Raw genomic sequence first — 18333 nt, forward strand, 5'->3', positions numbered from 1 at the left:
AGGCCTTCGTTGCAAAGACTTTACCAGCAGAACTAGTTCCTGTGGTGGATGATGTTGTGCGCATAGGGAACTTTGTAAAGACACGACCTTTGAAAAGGTATATTTGCATCTTTGCGTGAGGAAATGTGAGCGGAGCATAAAGCCGTATTGCTCCATACGGAGGTCCGATGGTTGTAGCGTGACAAGTTGCTGGCCCGTGTGTATGAGCTGCGGGAGGAACTTAAAGTGTTTCTGACAAACGAGAGGTCTGATTACTCAAATCTGTTTGCATGTGATGAGTGGTGTGCAAAGCTGGCATACCTGGCAGATATATTTCATCATCTGAATGAACCGAACACACGGATGCAAGGCCGAAATGAGAACCTGCTTACAAGCATGGATAAAATAAATGGATTCCATTTAAAGGTGCACCTCTGGCAACAACATGTGCAAAGTGCCAACCTTGAGATGTTCCCACTCACAGAGGAGCGGCAAGATCACCCTGCTGCAATGTGCGAGGTAATAGGTAAACATCTGAAAACTCTTGAGGAGAAGTTGTCATTTTATTTCTCTTCAGCCTCCACTGAATGCCTTGACTGCTGTTGGAAAGGACATGACTTTACAGGAGCAGGAGGAACTAACTGAACTGAAACAAGATCGTGGTTTAAAGCTAAGATTTGCTGAACTTCCTTTGGACAGTTTATGGTTGACTGCTGCCAAGGAATTCCCCATTCCGGCCAACAAAGTTTTGACATTGCTCCCATTTTCCAGAACATATGTGTGTGAGCTGAGCTTTTCAAGCCTAACTGCTATAAAAACTAAAAACAGAGAGAGACTGAAAGCTGTTGAAGAGCTTTGTGTATGCCTTTCTTCAATTCCTGCCAGGATATCGGCTTTGTGTTCATCTAAACAGGCCAGGTTTCACACTGAGTGAGTATAAATAAATTGAGAAACTATATTGTAATTATATATACTGTATTAGGCTACAGAGTGTCATTCTGTAACATTTTTGGTTGGTGGTGTGCCACAAGATTTTTCCAATGTAAAAAATGTGCCATGGCTCAAAAAAGATTGAAAACACTGCGTTAAACTACACAATTTAAGAAGCTACACTTACTTCTGCTTCCATTGTAACACTTTTCAGTTTTGGTGCAACAACAACAGCAACAACAACAACAACAAAAAAGTGTTGGAACAAAATAAATCTTATTTTCCATTCCAGGTTGCAGGTATTCGCGGGTGCAATGCAACACCGTTCCACACACAGATAACTCTTTTGAATGGTTAAGTGACTAAAATCAGAAAGCGCCACCAGCATATCTGACAAAGATGACTCATGAACCAATTCTTTAATCACTAGCTGAAAACGACGTATTGAATTCACACAAACGTCAAATAACAAATACAACATTCTACTTTCTCATGAATATGGTATAATGCATTGCTTAATCAGCAGTTTTTCTTATAAAGACAAGATATTTAAATTGAATGAATTTCATGAAACCACACATCAAGCTGTCTTTTCTAACAGAACATTAAATTTAGCATTAGCTCCCAGTTTCAGAAAGTTCTAGCCAGACATTCAGGGGGAAAGAATCAGAACAAAATGTAAAATAAAAAAAGTAGTGAAAGATGAAAGTGAAGGAATAAACGAGGGGTTTGTGTCTTAGTTGTTGAGTAATTAAAAACAAAAAAAAAGCTGTGAGATTCAGCATTTGTCACAACGATGCCAAACGCTCTGCGTCTCCCGACTATTTCTTTGGGATTGTTCCCAAACTGAGAAATCAAGATTCTTCAGTCAAGTTTCCCTCACAATCAAGCTTTGGAGTTGACTCCATATTCACAACGACTATAGAGTCGACTCCAAAGCTTGATTCCTTTGAATCGACTCTATTCCCATTACCTGGTATCTATGAATTGACACCAGGTATTAGGAATCACCCTGTTAATCATGATAATGATCCTATGTACTTAATATTGCGGGTTGTTCCCCTAACCTTTAATTCGAGATTTGTGCTGAATCGATTCTTGGAACAGACTCATTCAGTGTTGCAATCGATTTCAGAATATTAGCAAGGGTTTGAATCGTTATCATTTCCCCTGCTTCCATTTGTAGGAAGCTGCCTTAATCACGATGAACCCAGGCTACGCAGGCAGGACCGAGCTCCGGGACAACCTGGAGGCCGCTTCAGATCCGTCTCCATGATTGTGCCCGACCACGTCGTCATCGCAGAGGTGTGCTCGGGTGCCGTCATTCATTACGTTATGTAATGAACGCAATAACGGATGTATTCTGGCGTGTTACAGAACCGTTTCACGTTGTCTTTTTTGCTGTAGGTGGACTTGTGAGCTGAGGGCTTCAAGTCCAGTGAGACTCTGGCGAAGAAGATGATTCAGCTGTATAAGCTGTGCAGCAAGCAGCTTTCCCGGCAGGACCACTACGACTTCAGCATGAGAGTCGTCAACTCTGTTATCGTCATGGCCGGGTATGTCCGTCTACGAACAGGGTGAACATATTAGATTAGATTCGATTCGTCCGTTGTTTTTTCTAAATTGTTAATTTAAACTATCTATAAATGTAACAGATGTCTTGCTGGAATAAATCGTGTGTGTGTGTGTGTGTGTGTGTGTGTGTGTGTGTGTGTGTGTCTGTCTGTCTGTCTGTCTGTCTGTCTGTCTGTGTGTCTGTGTGTGTCTGTGTGTGTGTGTGTGTGTCTGTGTGTGTGTCTGTGTGTGTGTCTGTGTCTGTGTGTGTGTCTGTGTGTGTGTCTGTGTCTGTGTCTGTGTCTGTGTCTGTGTGTGTGTCTGTGTGTGTGTCTGTGTGTGTGTCTGTGTGTGTGTGTCTGTGTGTGTGTGTCTGTGTGTGTGTGTCTGTGTGTGTGTGTCTGTGTGTGTGTGTCTGTGTGTGTGTCTGTGTGTGTGTCTGTGTGTGTGTCTGTGTGTGTGTCTGTGTGTGTGTCTGTGTGTGTGTCTGTGTGTGTGTCTGTGTGTGTGTCTGTGTGTGTGTCTGTGTGTGTGTCTGTGTGTGTGTCTGTGTGTGTGTCTGTGTGTGTGTCTGTGTGTGTGTCTGTGTGTGTGTCTGTGTGTGTGTCTGTGTGTGTGTCTGTGTGTGTGTCTGTGTGTGTGTCTGTGTGTTTTCCAGGTCTCTGATGCGAGAGAACCCAGTGAGAACGTGGTGTTGATTAGAGCACTACGAAACTCCAACCTGCACAAGTTACTCAAGGATGACGCAGAACTTAAAATAAAATAAATTGATAAATAGTAAAGAACGCCAAAGCTTACATATGGAGTATCAAAGGTGTTGGCTCAAATTTAGCCTATTACCCAAAAACACTTAAAATTCAACTTAGAAGCCAATACTCACATCTACCTCTGAGCCCAGTTGGAGATAGAAAAAATACACCAGCCATGAGTGAGAAGAAGCAAGGGTCCAGATTTATTGTTCCGTTCCACCACACGAGATCCACACCGATGAGAATTCTCAGAAGTGATCCCCCATACCCTGAGCCTAAGCTCCAGTATTTATACTGTATTTACTCAGTAAATAACCCATATGTTTCAAGAAGACTATGATATCAATACCAATAGGGTTAAAAAAGAGCTCATCTACCTTACTCTTATGTTCCAGAAAAGGGCTATTCCACTTTCACATAGAATCAAAACCAGGGGTTCTCAAATTACACAGAAAATCAAAACCAAGGGATTTCTGATAACCCAGAAAATCAAAACCAAGGGATTCTACTAAACCAGAGAATCAAAACCAAGAGATTTCAATAACCCAGAGAATCAAAACCAAGGGATTTGAATAACCCGTAAAATCAAAAGTGGAGAGACAAAACATTATCGTTATCACAGGATCACTGGAATCAGGCACTAGGAGGAAATTCCAGGACAAATTAGGAAATACAATTAACTGACATTTGCAAATTCTTTGCATCTAAAAAGCTGTAATTATATACTATATAACTTTTTTTTAAAGCATTTAAAGTATATAACATTAGCACCTTGTAATGTTATACCAGATGAAAGTAAAGAATCCTGGAACATCTGAACATCCATAATCTGAAAATCTTGAACCTAGTGTCAATCGAGTCAATCCAATCCTTCTTGTGTGCGTTTAGCGGTATTCTGTCGGACCTCTTTCCTGGTGTGGGCGTCCCCGAGCATGACTACGGCGTGCTTCAGTCGAACATCGAGGCAGCTCTATGCGCCCGCTCCCTGCAGCCCGTCTCCAGCATGACCGCCAAGGTGATCCAGCTGTACGAGACCATGCTGGTGCACCAGGGCGTCTTGCTGGTGTGCCCTACAAGAGGCGGTAAGACCACAGCGTACCGTGCCCTCGCTGACGCACTGCGCACCCTCCACGAGACAGAGGGCTGCGAGGTGAATCTCTTATACAAGCCCATCGAGACCGACGTGCTCAACCCGCAGTCAGTGAGCATGGACGAGCTGTATGGTGAAGACGACCCTCTCACACTGGAGCGGAGTGCCATCAAACCGTCCCTCGGCAGTGACACCGCCGACACGCACAAGTGGGTGGTGAGTGACGTACCTGTGGACGTGCCTGTGGATTGAGAAAATTACCCCCGTGTTGGACAACAACAAGACGCTCTGTCTGGCTAACGGTGAAAGGATCAAGCTCACACCTTCTACACACATGTTATTCGAGGTGTTACCCATCAGACACAGATAGCACCGGTCCTAAAAACCATCACAAACAAGCACAAGCATGTCATTTCCAAGAAGATTTTTTTTTACATTAAATGCATTCCTGATGGAAAGGTCACACACGAACGTATCTTTAAGACTTCACTCTTTCACACGCCTATAACGAGCGATAAACGCATTCGAAGCATGTTATAAAGCCTCCGTAATGCATTACGCATAGTATTTAAATAAATATTATTATAATAACATGCACTACACTACATTATGAATTCTTAACGTATTGTTAACACGTCTTTACTGTGAGCGGGATGATGACCAGACGCAGGCAGGCTCCCGGGTACTCATATCCGTAGACGTACTGATACCGAGCCATTCTGGCCACGCACTTATCCAGATCCACGTCCCAGTATTAGCACAGCTGCCTCTGCCACTCAAAGTTACTGCTCGAGTCCACCTACGTGAACACATACACAAAGACATGTGATATATATACGATCTCATTGTATACGAATTGGGCATTCTCGCTGACGATATAGCGTGGATAGTTTATAATGAGTGCGTTCATACTGTATAAACCTGGGAACTGATTTGCATATGCACTGCTGTCAGAGCTGCAGTTATTTTTAAAAGATTTATTAACAGCTTCTGACCAATCAGATCTGACCACACCCATGATTCCCTTTGCTCTGAAGAGAAGGTGTATAGCCATCTGTACCCTTTCATTGACAAGCTCGGTGATGATGTCTCTGGCGTGGACATCCACAGTAATGAGAGCTGTGATGATGCTCTGATGTATTTTGGGTAAGTTACCCTGAACCAGAGTGGCCAACACATTCAGCCTCTGTATAAACACACACACACGCACACGCACAGAGTAATATTACATAGTACACCATACACGATTATGTCATGTAATCGAGAAAGAAATCTGAACTACAGTTCCCAGCAGCCACTGCATCACAGTCACATGACCACCTGCACCTGGATCACATTCCTACTAAGCACTTGTGTATTTAGCCACAGTTTTCACTGCACTCTTTCTCACGTTTGTCTTTCTTTACCTTTGTCCCTGGTGCTGTGTTTTTCTCTTTGGTTTATGTTTAGTCTTTGCCACAGTGATTTGCCTCAATGTCAGTGTCTTTTGTATTTTGTTTAGTTCTTTATTAAACTTGAAAAATCTGCACTTGCATCCGTCTCAACCTCCATATCGTGACACAAAAATATAAATATAATATATATAAAAAGTGTGTGGGGGTATATATTAATAGAGAGAAAGGCATTTCTTTTCAGGGGGGAGGGGAGTAATCAATAGGAAGAAGGATCTGAGAGGGAACATGGACAAAATGAATGGAACTTTTTCCTGGTTCGGCCCTAAATTTGGGCCAGATTAAATTTCATCTGTACAAGTTGGACAATAGGGATGGGGAACATAGATCCAGTACCCTTAAACCCAATTATAACTTCTATTCCAACCATTAAAACCATTTTTTATCTTGAAATCTAGGGGCTTACCCAAACAATAAACTCTAATCACCTACTTTTTAACCAATAAAAACTCCCTTTTCCAATGTTGAAACTTAGGGGCCAACCCTAACCCTGAACTTAACCATCAGAAACAAATAATATGTTCTCTAAACTGATCCTCCAACCCCCAATAGTTAACCTCACCTAAAACGTCTTACATTTAGACAGATATTTTTTTTAAAGTCTTTAATTTATTTATTCATTTTCATATGGTTTATTTACATGTGATTCATTTACATGTGATTCATTTTCATGAGATTCATGAAAATTCTTTTTTTTAAAGTGGCAGAATTCGTTTTTAACACAATATATAGATTAAAAAAAATGATATAATTTATTTTCCATTTTTTTATACAACTGATATTTTCTCATAGAATGTTAAATACATATAGAGAAATATATACAGAATGAAGGACAAGGTTTTGTGCCTGTGCCACCTCCCACACCAATGAGTGTTGGGTTGAGTCATCCCCTAACCTAATCCTGCCTGAGCCTTTTTATTAAAGGTGTTTAATTTAGTTTGATGTGGTTTAGTTTGTTAGAATGTGAATTTATCCGTTATATGTAGGCTAGCTAACTGCGTAGTTAACTAACGTTAGTCAGCTGACAAGAAAAATATCAGACTTTTTCCTCATCCCCTGCCTGTCCAAACCCTGCCTCCTCTACATCAGATGCCCACGATGTTGAGACCAACTCGACCAGTGAAAGTTCTCAAGTGACATTTGAGTCATCCCAGCCCGTTTCAATCGGTGTGCAATCTTTTATAGATGATGACAGCCAAGCGCAGCGAGTTGAGTCTTCTCCAGTCTCTGCAGCTCTCGTCCCGACAAGACAGTTTAAATCAGCTTGGCTACAAGAGTTCGCCTGGTTACGTTATGACAAAGGGAAAATGTACTGCACCTTTTGTGCTAAAGCAGGACAAGATATTGCTGGTAAAACAGAGTTCATTACCAGTTCGAGTCATTTTAAAAAAGAAACCGTGAAGAAGCATGGAGACAGTAAAAAAACATGAGAACGCCAGGGATTGTGTCATTGCTAGGTCTGCCCCTCGTGCCACCCCAATCGTGAAAGCAGTGCAACGTGCTAGTGATAGTCACTGAAAAAGAGATGAGGGAATTGAAAATAAAATTCAATGCAGCCTACATGACTCTGAGCCTGAATAAGCAGGAAATGAATAAAAAAAGTGAAAAAAAGAAACAAATGATGCACATTTAAGTATTTACGGTAATATGATTCAAGATGGGGGCAGCACTGCCACTGTTGGGCCCTTGAGCAAGGCCCTTAACCCTCTCTACTCCAGGGGCGCTGTATCATGGCTGACCCTGTGCTCTGACCCCAACTTCCTAACAACCTGGGATATGCAAAGAAAAGAATTTCATTGTGCTGTAATGTATATGTGATCAATAAAGACTCATTATTATTATTATTATTATTATTATTATATGACGTACTGAACATTGCACATATTGCACACTGTGTCTACTACTTTTATCTACTGTCCACAGTCCAAAGGCTGTGGAGCTAGAAGGCTACGTGTGCGAATGACAAAAGATTTTAAAAATAAAATAAAAAATGTATCAATACATGAAATTAGATTACACAATGTAGTTGAGGTTTACATGAATAAGCAGAAATATAATCATGCTTATCTTTCCTATAGCACAAATGAAAAGCCCTCTCTAGATGAACAGATTTGTCAAATGAAACTTTTTCCTTCTTTTCCACTGCTACGGTAAACTAAAGAGTAGATATTCAAATGAAACTGCTAAATATGACTAGCATTAGCTACGTGTACTAGTGCAAAATAGTCCATCAAATGTATTAGCAGGTGTAGCCTATACACGAGTCCACTATTGGTCATATCACTATTGAGAACATGCCCCAAATTCATTGCTTTAGTAGAATTTAATTGTAAGTGAAATGATACTCACATTGTAATGTCCTTTGTATTTGTTCAGTCTACAGGTCCTCTAACACTCTGTTAAATGAATAAATGTAAATGTACTACGGCGTAAATTTTGTTTTAAATCAATTAACACAGAAATTACACACAATATTAAGTTGATGTAATTATCAACATTATTATGTCAACACAACTCATCAAAATAATGTGTACAACTTTAAATATTTAATTAATTCAATAAATTAGAATTTTTATCTTGCAACCACACATTAAATTTAGATTGTGGGGGTTTGTTTTGTATAGCTCCGCTGTTAGAAAATACACGATGGTTGAATGTGAACATAAATGAGCAGAATGTAAGCTTGTGAAATAAATTAAACTTTATTGATTGCACTTTTGAGAAATTGGCATGACTTTGAATAAAAATTTACTGAAATAAATACTCTAAAAACATTGATATACCCGAAGAAATGTAAAAAAAAAAAAAAAAAGTTTTTACATACCTTCTAAATAGGTCCCTTTAGGAGGTAAACGTTTTAAAGACGGTGTTTTATAAGAAACGCGCGTATTACATGCCTTCTAAACCTAACCCTTTAGGATGTAAAATAAAAATTTCTACAGTCCTTCAAGGCTGTATGATGTCGTTGTTCTCTTTTACTGAAAGAAAGCTCAAAACCTTCGGAGTTATTCGTTGTGGAGACTGAAGTGACAATATGTCTGAAGAAAATTAAAATATGTATTACATATCCTACCTTCTAACCAGGTTAATTTAAGGGTGAAAAATCTTTTTTAAAGACGGTGTTTTAAAAGAGTCGTGCATTTTGTTTAAACTATAAACAAGATTTCAGAAAATGGTTCGCCAACGAGGATACTTACACAGAACTGTCGCTAAATACATAAGCTTTCGTCTATGCTTTGACATCCCATGTCCCAGCAGTACATTTATGACCTCTGATGACCATGTGGGTGTGCGGGGGTGGGTGTGAGAGAGAGACACACAGGTGTTCTTTCGGGGGTTTTGCTGACCAGAATTCTTACAAATGTGTTTGTTAACGAATTAAAGGGAGTCATGTGTCTCAGTGTTAAAATTATGGTTAAGACGTTGTGGTTAAAACACAGAAGAAACTCTGCAACTATCTGTTACAATGTCTGCTCCGAGAAATGCTAATACCCTTAGAAGATTGCTGTGTATTCACCAACAAGAGGACCTGTTGAAATGAGAGAGGACCTGACTTTTGCTCCAAAAAATAAATAAAAAAACCAAGAGGATAGATTGACAAATTATTAATGAAGGTAATGTAAAGACGTTGTTGTTTAACCCTGAGCAGGGCGTCAACAGCTCCAAAGATCGTGTCTTAAGTCCGAGGGTTTAGTTAGGAGGTAGAAAAACATTTAAAGACGGTGTTTTAAAAGAAACAAGTGTTTCATCCTTAATGGTAAAAAAGAAAAATGGTTGTACTCCAATATGAAATAAAACGGTGGAGACACACTGAGTACACTTCTGTTCCACAGTCTATAAGGATCCCAAAACTTCATGTAGTGTGGAAAAATATATACACCCTCTGTGACTCTGTTACTTAAGGTTTAAACATTATTATTTTGTGATGGCAGCAAGACAAAATGGTTGTGCATTTGGTATGTGGTGATTTTAGAATTAGGCCCCAAATGTCAATTATGATTTGTGTATGGCTTCGTCAGGCAAAGATCACGATGGTATGGAAAGAGTATACAAGAGTAATTGGGGTGATCTAATGCTTAGGACTTGTACAGTACTTCAACTCGGGAACGTCCCACCATGGCGTTCAGAGAGGCATTATCTAAGGTACACGTATATATAATATAGATCAGATCTATATTAGAAGGCGGTGTGGTATAACGTGAATCAGCAATAAAGTTCTCAGCTTGAGTTGTTTTGTTTGCGTGTAAAGTATACAGACAGAGGATATTTCACTGAGATTGTGTTAATGAAAAGGCTGTGCCTATTGTACAGGATTGTTGTGATTGTCGTGCAGCTCTTGTAAGATGTGGTAAGGAAATTTGTGAAATACAAACACAAAGAAGTGGTGGTTGCTTCGGATTAAGAAGAAAAAAACCTGCCAAATTGATACGAGTGTAATATAAACAAATGTTTGTGATGCCTGTGAAAGTCTTTCAAAAGTGAATCTGTAGGTAGTTTCCCTTCTGAAGACTGGAGCGAGTAAACACTCCTCAGGCACTGCAGAGTTTTTGTGGAGTGTGTGTACATTTTTGGACCAAGTGTGGTCCTCTCTCAGATTGTTTGCAGTTCCTCCGGTGTAAACTATAACACGTATAGTTTATAACAAGTATAGTTTACACACGTTAAAGACTTAACGATCCTTGCTATTCAGTAGACGTGTGCCAATAATCAATTCCTCAACGTATCACACTGTTTAACACGCACAACAAAAAAAAAAAAATCAATGAGTGTTCTTTTTGTACTTGGGAGCAGCAGGCGAGTCGTGGGTGGCAGGTGCGTTAGCAGAGGGCTTGAGTGTGTAGATGGATCCAAAATGGTGGCTGAGTTTTATGTATTATTAGGGAGCTCATCATGGTCAGGTTGTCCGGATTGGACAGGAGCACATTTCAGCAGGTGAGGACGCTACGCTGAAGGTGATCCGTGTACAGGAGCAGTAAGGAGGGATAGATGTTGCAGAGGGATAGATTCCGCCAGTTTCTTATCGATGGAGGAATTCGAGGACGCTGCACGAGTCGCTCTGTAGAAGTGCTCGTCTCTTTGACCTGATTTTCCTGCATTGTAGGGAGCCGTGGTGGATGTGATGGTGTATTTGGAAGTACAAGATTGAGATTTTCCTGGTTCAGAAGCTGCATGTCCAATATCTGACTAGGTTTAGACTCGCCAGGTAGAGCGTAGGGGTTCGGAATGAGGGCTTGGTTTTTCTTCAGGCTCCCTCTCTTCTTCCTGAGGTTCGGCTCGGACTTCTCCTCAGGGGCCGATGGGTACTGGACCATAATGGTGGGTTTCTGGCGGAGGTCTTGGTGTGTATGAGGCTCGGTGGCCATGATGGTGCGAGCACTGTGCATTCTCTGAGGGAGTTTGGGGCCGGGCTTTCCGTGCTTCTTCTTCCAGCGCTTCAGCTGCGTGCGTTGCTCACGTTCCACGTCCTGTGCCGATACCTGCAACTCCAGAACCTACAGCAAAAATCAGTCACAAAAATGAACTGGAATAGAATGTCATTCTACTGTACTTAATGTGTTAGGATGGGCTTCATTACAACGTCATGTAAAAGACGATGATAAATATTTATGAATGCTAATTTTGTAGAAATACGAAGGTGATGATGGATAAAACATGCTTGATCACCATGGCATGGACTCGCATAGTTACAGTAATGACAGGAAATGTTACAGTAGTGAGAGACCCATCATCATCATCCTCCTCCTCCTTCTCTCTGTTGTGTTACCTGGAGCACGAAGAAGCCCTCCTGCATGTATCTAGGCTCAATCGCTCTGAGGACCTCCATGGTCTCATACTGACCCGGACAGGCCTTGAGCTTATCCCGAGTACCCAGCATGGACGTCAACACCACCAAACCCACACAGAATATCATTTTCACTCCTACACAAAGAAAGAATGAGAGAGAGAATCAACACAGAAAGAAAAGAAGGACAAGTGTGTGTTTGTGTCTGACCGTCACACAGGAACATGTCCCACACTCTGAGGGCCGAGGCCCAGGGCAGAGTTCTGGAGAAGGCGCACATGAACCACTCCATCATGTAGAGCACCGGCTCGATCTTGTGCTTGTCCAGGTGCCGATACGCCACAGAGCACACTCGCTTCACAGCGCATGCAGGATCTCTCCGTCCAGCTGAACCGCCTCCTGCACACATAACGGTTCACAATAAGCGATATAACTTGCTGTTAATAACACAAAACAACTGTTCTCCTATACAGAGAAGCCCTGTTTCTAATAATACATTGTGCAAACAAAACACGTAAAATTACAAAGCAAAACTACAGCTCACACTAAAATACATAAACACACACACACACAATAATATAGAACATTAAACCTTAAAGAAAACACTAAGCAAAACTGCCTCATGAACACAGCAACACATACACACAAACACAAGATGGCGGTGTTGAGTCAGCGGAGCAGGGTGGGGTTTGTAGCTCCGATATATAATTTCTAACAGAGCTTATGATCTGTGTGGCGTTACAAAACTAAATTACCGAGTGCGAATGTTTCCTCTACAACTTCAGACTGAACTGAACTACATTCGCTTCAGTCAGATTTCAGTTTTTCACTTTTTCACGCCTGCAATCCACGGATACACAACTATAGCCGTTTTAAAAACGTGCATTCAGTCCGGTTTCTCGTTTCTACTGTACTTCTATATTCCAATTTATTTAACTAGGCCTGTAAAAAGAAAAAAAAACCAAACACATGGCAAATGGTACTTCTCAGCTTAATTTGATTGGTGAACAAATACAGTGATCTCAGTTGATCCTAAATGTTTCTTTCCCAACAAAATAGAAGGTTTAACAAATAAAAAAATGTAATTTCTCAGGAAGTTATTCAGTGAAGTAACAATGAACTATTTTGGCCCTTCAAAGCTATTCAGTGATGAATGTAGCCACCCTTCTTTTCAATAACCGCCGTGAGCCTTCCATTGAATGTCAGTTTCTTGATCTGTTCATGATCCATTTTAGCTGAATGGAGCATTGTCCTGCATAAAGATCATGGTCTTCTTGAACGTTGCTGACTTCTTCCTGTACCATTGTTGAAGAAAGGATCTTCTACAAACTGGCAGTAGATTTGGGAGTTCATTTTCAGTCCATCTTTAACCAGACGGAAAAGGTCCATCTGCTCCATCTATAGTCACTCTTATTTCATTGGTCCACGAAACCTATAAGGAACGGTCTTCAGGTATTTCTTGGCCCAGTCATGATGCTTCAGCTTGTAAGTCTTATGCAGTGGCGGTTGTATTTCAGCCTTCCTTACTGTAGCCATGTCTCTGAGCACTTGCCACCTTGTATTTCTGGACACTCGTGGAAGGTTGCAGTTCTGAAACATGGTGGCAGTGCTGGCTAATGGGTTCTCTCACGTTTTATTCTTCTTAGTCTTTTGCAGTCAACTAGCGCCTTTTCTTCTCCGTGGTTTTTTGCCCCCTGTCGAGTATTCATCACAAAGCATTTTTCTTGGGAGGTCACACCTCAATAATTTTGCGATCGTCAGTGTGCTGCAGCCCCCGATAGGCATTTTACAATTTCTGACCTTTTTTTTTTGACCCATTTTCCTGAATTGGAGAAGCTAATAATTATGCAAACCTTATATAGGATGTTAATCACTTTAAGGTGTAGTGTTTATATGTGGTGTTCTCCCAACAGGTTATTTTGTAGACCTTGATTTTGTTTGATAACGAGCTTTGCTTTCATTGGTTGGCTTAAAGGAGGGCGGGGTCACGAGTACTCTACTTTTTTCCCCTTCTTCGCACTCTTTTTGATTATACTGTTCTGTCTGCTTTTCATGCACAAGTATGTCCCTGTACTATTAAGGGGAAAAAGTGCATGTGCAAGGAGATGTACTACAAATATAATCTAGAATATAAACTTACACACATTTTTAACCAGACAACACCACAGGCTGTCAAAATGGCTGACGTGGCCAGTTTTATCCATGTTGGGCAGAAGGATAGACTGTTATCGTAACCATAGTGCAAAGTGTGAATGAGCGAGCAAAAAAACACTGATAAGACCGATTTGAAAACTTTCCAGGCTGATATTCTAATGAGCACGCTTGACCTTTGTTGATGTGAAACACTCAGCCTGCTATGGTACTTTTTGATGATATCTTTTCATGTGACAACACTGAAGAAATGACACTGTGCTACAATGTAAAGTAGTGAGTGTACAGCTTGTGGAACAGTGTAAATTTGCTGTCCCCTCAAAATAACTCAACACACAGCCATTAATGTCTAAACCGTTGGCAACAAAAGTGAGTACACCCCTAAGTGAAAATGTCATTTTACAGTTCAACAAACTCTCTTCCAGCCCCCCAGTGCTGAGCCGCCCACAGAAGACAACGTGGTGTAACCTGTGATACATCTCCCAGCCTGAAGAGGGAGCACTGCTCAATGCATACATGCTCTCAGTGGGGGGTGGGGGAGGGACATCTGCTTTGTGACTAAGTCAAACTTTCTGTGAATATTTAACCATTTGTCCTCATTCTCACTAATACGACTGTTTACAATATTATTCATATGAAGTTGGAAACTGTGCAGAGGTTTAATGTGTTTCTAATTGAAAGTACGAACTCTGAGACAAACTATTCATGCATTAGTGCTGCTCCAGCTTTTTAGTGTCCATCACACTTTTGTGTGAAAGCATCGCTGTGTGCACCGTTAATCCAGAGTCTGTGATTATCCACATCATGTTCAAATAAATATTTCTATAGTAAACGCTTTAGAGCAGGGAAGCCTTACTGTGGTCCTGTAAGACTACAGTCCAGTACAGTTTGGGAATTTTCCTGAATCACACCCGATTTAAGTCCTCGGGTCATTAGGTAGGAGTGTTAGATGAGAAATCATCACACTGTGCATGATCACAGGAATTCAGGACCAGAGCCAGGCTCCCCTGATTCATAAATTAATTGTTGATGACCTTAAAGTAATTCCCAGTGAAGATTTATCATCTTTTTACAAGCATCCTTTTCACATGTAAGAAAAATTGCAGTGATTTGTACATTTGTGCTCTGCATTTCTTTCAGAGCCGTGGGACTGAATTGTTGTGTATATAGGCAGTTTTTTTGTGCTCTGAAATTGACCGGACTTTTGAGAAGATAGCTGCTCATGGTTTAATTCACTTTTAAAAAGGGACTGACAATATGAAGTGAGCATACGTGTATAAAAAGGTGGTTGTGTTGAAGAAACCTTGTTGACCGATCTTTGCTAACTTGCTCTGTCTGTGTGTGTGTTTACTGGTACAATAGTGGTAGCAGATTTGCAGAGCCGAGCTTACAGTAAGGAAGACGCTGAAGTGTACTTGTTTGGAAGATGTAGAAACTCAAGTCTTACATGTTAGCACAAACATGTCTTTTTCCTTTATTAGGGAATTTGTACTTTTGGACATTTTTGAAAGACATCATGCTTGTGAAATGTGCTTTGCGTGTTATTCATGTTCAACTGGTTGTACTGGGCTTAGATTTGTGTCTTTTTGAATCATTTACGCTCTATGGCACCTTTTACGGTTTTGCTGTATGGGCTGTGTTCCAATTGATCTGTGTTTGATCATTTCCTCCCTTCGCTCAAACGTTGTATTTGAGAAGGCCTTCTTAGTAGAACGGTTGTTTTCCTCAGCTTTGGATTTAGCTGAGGGCCGAGAGGTTTTTGGAGTTTGAAGAGGAGGCGATAAAAGATTTGGAACACAGCCCTGTTTTCCTTTCCGAGGTTCCCCGGCTTTTTTCCGTCACCCGTCACCTCCTAACCGAGCTCAATTCTGCTGCAGTTTTTTAGCCACAAGCTGCTGGTGCTTGACTTCTGAGGCCTTATCCTGTTAAGCGGCCGCACTATGGCAAAAAGGAGAGTTCAGTATGCCGACTGTATGAGCTTCAGTTGAATGTGTATGTGGTCGAACTCTTGGTAGGACAGTCCAGTATATTACAGACGAACACAGACGAAAACATCCACAAGGCTTCTACTAAATATTGTTGAATGTCCGCTCGTATGCAACTCTCCAACAGTGTCACGTCCTATCGAGAGTTTCAGTCGATGTTTATAATCTAACACAATGGGATTTTTTTTTACTCTGGTGTAATTTTCTTGACCATTTTAACGCAGCATCTCTGGTGTTACTTTCGTCAAAAATGTAGAACACCAGAGACGAGGCAATGACGACGTGATCTCGTTCCTTCGTGTGTTTTTGCCTCAGATTCTGGCGACTGTTCAGACTCGGTTTGTAGCGAAATTTCAAATCCACAAATGCCTTGAACAACGTACATTTTCAACAATCCGTTTAAATCGACTGGTCCATTTCCGCTGCACGGTGGATTTGAAGGGTGCACTGTGATCAGTGTGGCGACGTCTGGGAATCGAGTTTCTGAAAAGGCCACGAGTTGGAGGTTACATTTAGTTTCTAAGGACATCTGGGCTCTTGGTGTCTTTTGGATAGGAACTGCAAAACTTTTTCTATAAGGGTGAAAACAGATGCATGCTTAGATTCTTTATCTGTAGACAGTTTATCTTGCTTACTACATTGACATATGAAGTTTGGACGGGTTCTGTAGAAAGAGATTAACATTAAGGGGGAAAAAAACAATGTAAAAATAAAATACTGAAAGTGAATTTGTCCTGGATTGTTTTATTTATTATTTTCCATTGGGATGTCAAAAGCTTCTTCAACTTGGCCACAAATCTAACAAAGTCAGGTACATTGTCAAGTATTGCCCCAAAATACCTCTATGGTAGATAGATGTGCTCACTGATCACTTGTACATGTGCTCATTCATACAATTATCCAATCAGCCAATCATATGGCAACACCACAGTGTACAACATCAAGCAGGATCAGATGAAGAGCTTCAGTCAATATTCACATCAAACACCAGAATGTAATCCAGTGATTTTATCCGTGGCATGGTTGTAGATTCTAAATGGTCTGGTTTGAGTATTCCAGAAACTTCGGCTCTCCTAGGATTTCCACACACACACTTGTGTGAAAAACATCCGGTAAGTGGCAGTTCTCGGGGTGGAAACACCTTGTTGACGAAAGGAGAATGGCCAGACTGGGTCAAGTTAATAGGACGGCCATGGTAACATCAAATAAGCTCTCTTTACATACATGGTGAGCAGAAAAGCATCTCAGGATGCACAGCATGCCAATCCTTGAGAACAGTAGAAAACCTCATTGATCCAAGATCCATTTTGAAGTATTAAAGATTTATAAAATGTGACACTAGGTTACTTCTCTATAGTTAAAAAAATTGCAAACAGGAATGTGTGTGTGTGTGTGTGTGTGTGTGTGCCCGCTTCATACTCATCCACTCCCTACTTGTGCCTGAGTGTATTCATTGAGTAAAGACAGTGTGTGCTCTTAAATGTATGTATGTGTGTGTGTGCGCGTGTGTATTTAGACGGCAGTGTGAAGTGGTGTACCACTATGTGAGGAGGGAGAAGTATGCTCTGAGGATGAGGAGATGGAGCAGGATGACGTGGCCTCTCTCTGGAGCTCCTCCACGTTCTTCACGCAAAAACAATAACTCTCTCAGATTCTGATGGAGCGGCATCTACATAATCAACAAAGCACACAAACATCAGTTTCGTTCTGGGACACCGATTTTCTAAATCATTCCATTCGCTTTCTATTTATTTATGTAGCATTATTAAAAGATCAGTCATCAAGCCGGTGTAACCTTAATCTTTATCGCTAGCTGCTCCTGAAGTGTTTTGGAAATCGTTTCAGCCACGTCATGTTCACTCACCGTCCACTTTATTAGGAACACCTGTACGTTCATGTAGTTTTCTAACCAGCCAATCATGAAATATACAGGAATATAGGGGAATCACAAGAAAACTCCATTTCAACACACTTAAAAAAAAATAATCTCACAATGTTGGATTTGAGTTTGTAATGCAGTGAGCACAACCAAGGAGTGCATTTTAAAAAGAAAACTACAATGTTGTTGAAGACTGAAACCTGTACCTACAAACTAGAACTGAAAATGGAACCACTGAAGAGTCAACAGTGTCAGAGATCCTCGTGTGTCCAGTTCCACTGTGTACGGCACTTTTTATGCTTACCGACCCATTACTCCAGCTTTTGTGTTTTTTTTTAGCTTTGTGCTGATAGAAATGGTTTTGTTTTTTTAAAGCAAACTTGGTGTTAAAACCCAGAAACATCTAGAAATAAAAAGTGACATTCATCATGTGTCTGAAGTGACACTGTTCAGTTATACAAGTAACTGGGTATTTTGGTATATATTGGAAACACTATTTTTGAGCATTTCCCCAGAATTTCATAGAGTGTGGTTTGCAGTATAAGCACCTGTGGTCTCATGCGTGGGTTCCAACGCACATAATAACCCACCCAGAGCTCCAGATGTGTGAGACTGGCCAGTGGATACAGCACCTGGTTTTTACAGTCCACATAGAACGGGTTAGTGAAGTCCTCCGGCTGACTGTTAACGTAGGACCACAGTGACTGTTTTACCCTGTACTTCCTAAAAACAAAAGAGAGAGAGAGACAGAGAGAGAAGTCATAAGACACTTAGACAAATTCC

General features: G+C 40.8%; 2 protein-coding genes across 22 annotated transcripts in view; one reads left to right on the forward strand and one right to left on the reverse strand.

Moving 5' to 3' along the window:
• The first annotated feature begins 2260 nt into the window (after positions 1-2260).
• LOC128630165 (dynein axonemal heavy chain 6) lies at positions 2261-5098 on the forward strand. Its single transcript, XM_053678790.1, has 2 exons — positions 2261-2465; positions 3122-5098. Exon 2 carries the CDS (start codon positions 4216-4218, stop codon positions 4552-4554), a length of 339 nt encoding a protein of 112 aa, XP_053534765.1. The 5' UTR covers positions 2261-2465; positions 3122-4215; the 3' UTR covers positions 4555-5098.
• Positions 5099-5458: 360 nt separating this feature from the next.
• Positions 5459-18333, reverse strand: part of LOC108262618 (TBC1 domain family member 10A) — a 77508-nt gene continuing 64633 nt past the window's right edge. For 11 of the 21 annotated variants that reach the window (XR_008394434.1, XR_008394419.1, XR_008394423.1 and 8 more), the window contains 2 exons: positions 18099-18273; positions 16947-17340 (listed from right to left, as the gene is read on the reverse strand). Coding sequence is in view for 3 of the 21 variants with exons in the window: in XM_053678741.1 (XP_053534716.1) it covers positions 10679-11245; positions 11518-11672; positions 11746-11830 (807 nt within the window). In the remaining 18 variants the exon portion in view is untranslated. The other 10 variants (XM_053678741.1, XM_053678742.1, XR_008394426.1 and 7 more) reach the window with 9 other exon arrangements.

This window comes from Ictalurus punctatus, unplaced genomic scaffold (genome assembly GCF_001660625.3).
Source record: "Ictalurus punctatus breed USDA103 unplaced genomic scaffold, Coco_2.0 Super-Scaffold_100046, whole genome shotgun sequence".
Classification (NCBI taxonomy): domain Eukaryota; kingdom Metazoa; phylum Chordata; class Actinopteri; order Siluriformes; family Ictaluridae; genus Ictalurus; species Ictalurus punctatus.

Excerpts from the sequence above, each read along its gene's own strand:
- LOC128630165 (XM_053678790.1), top strand. The coding sequence starts at position 4,216 with ATGACCGCCAAGGTGATCCAGCTGTACGAGACCATGCTGGTGCACCAG.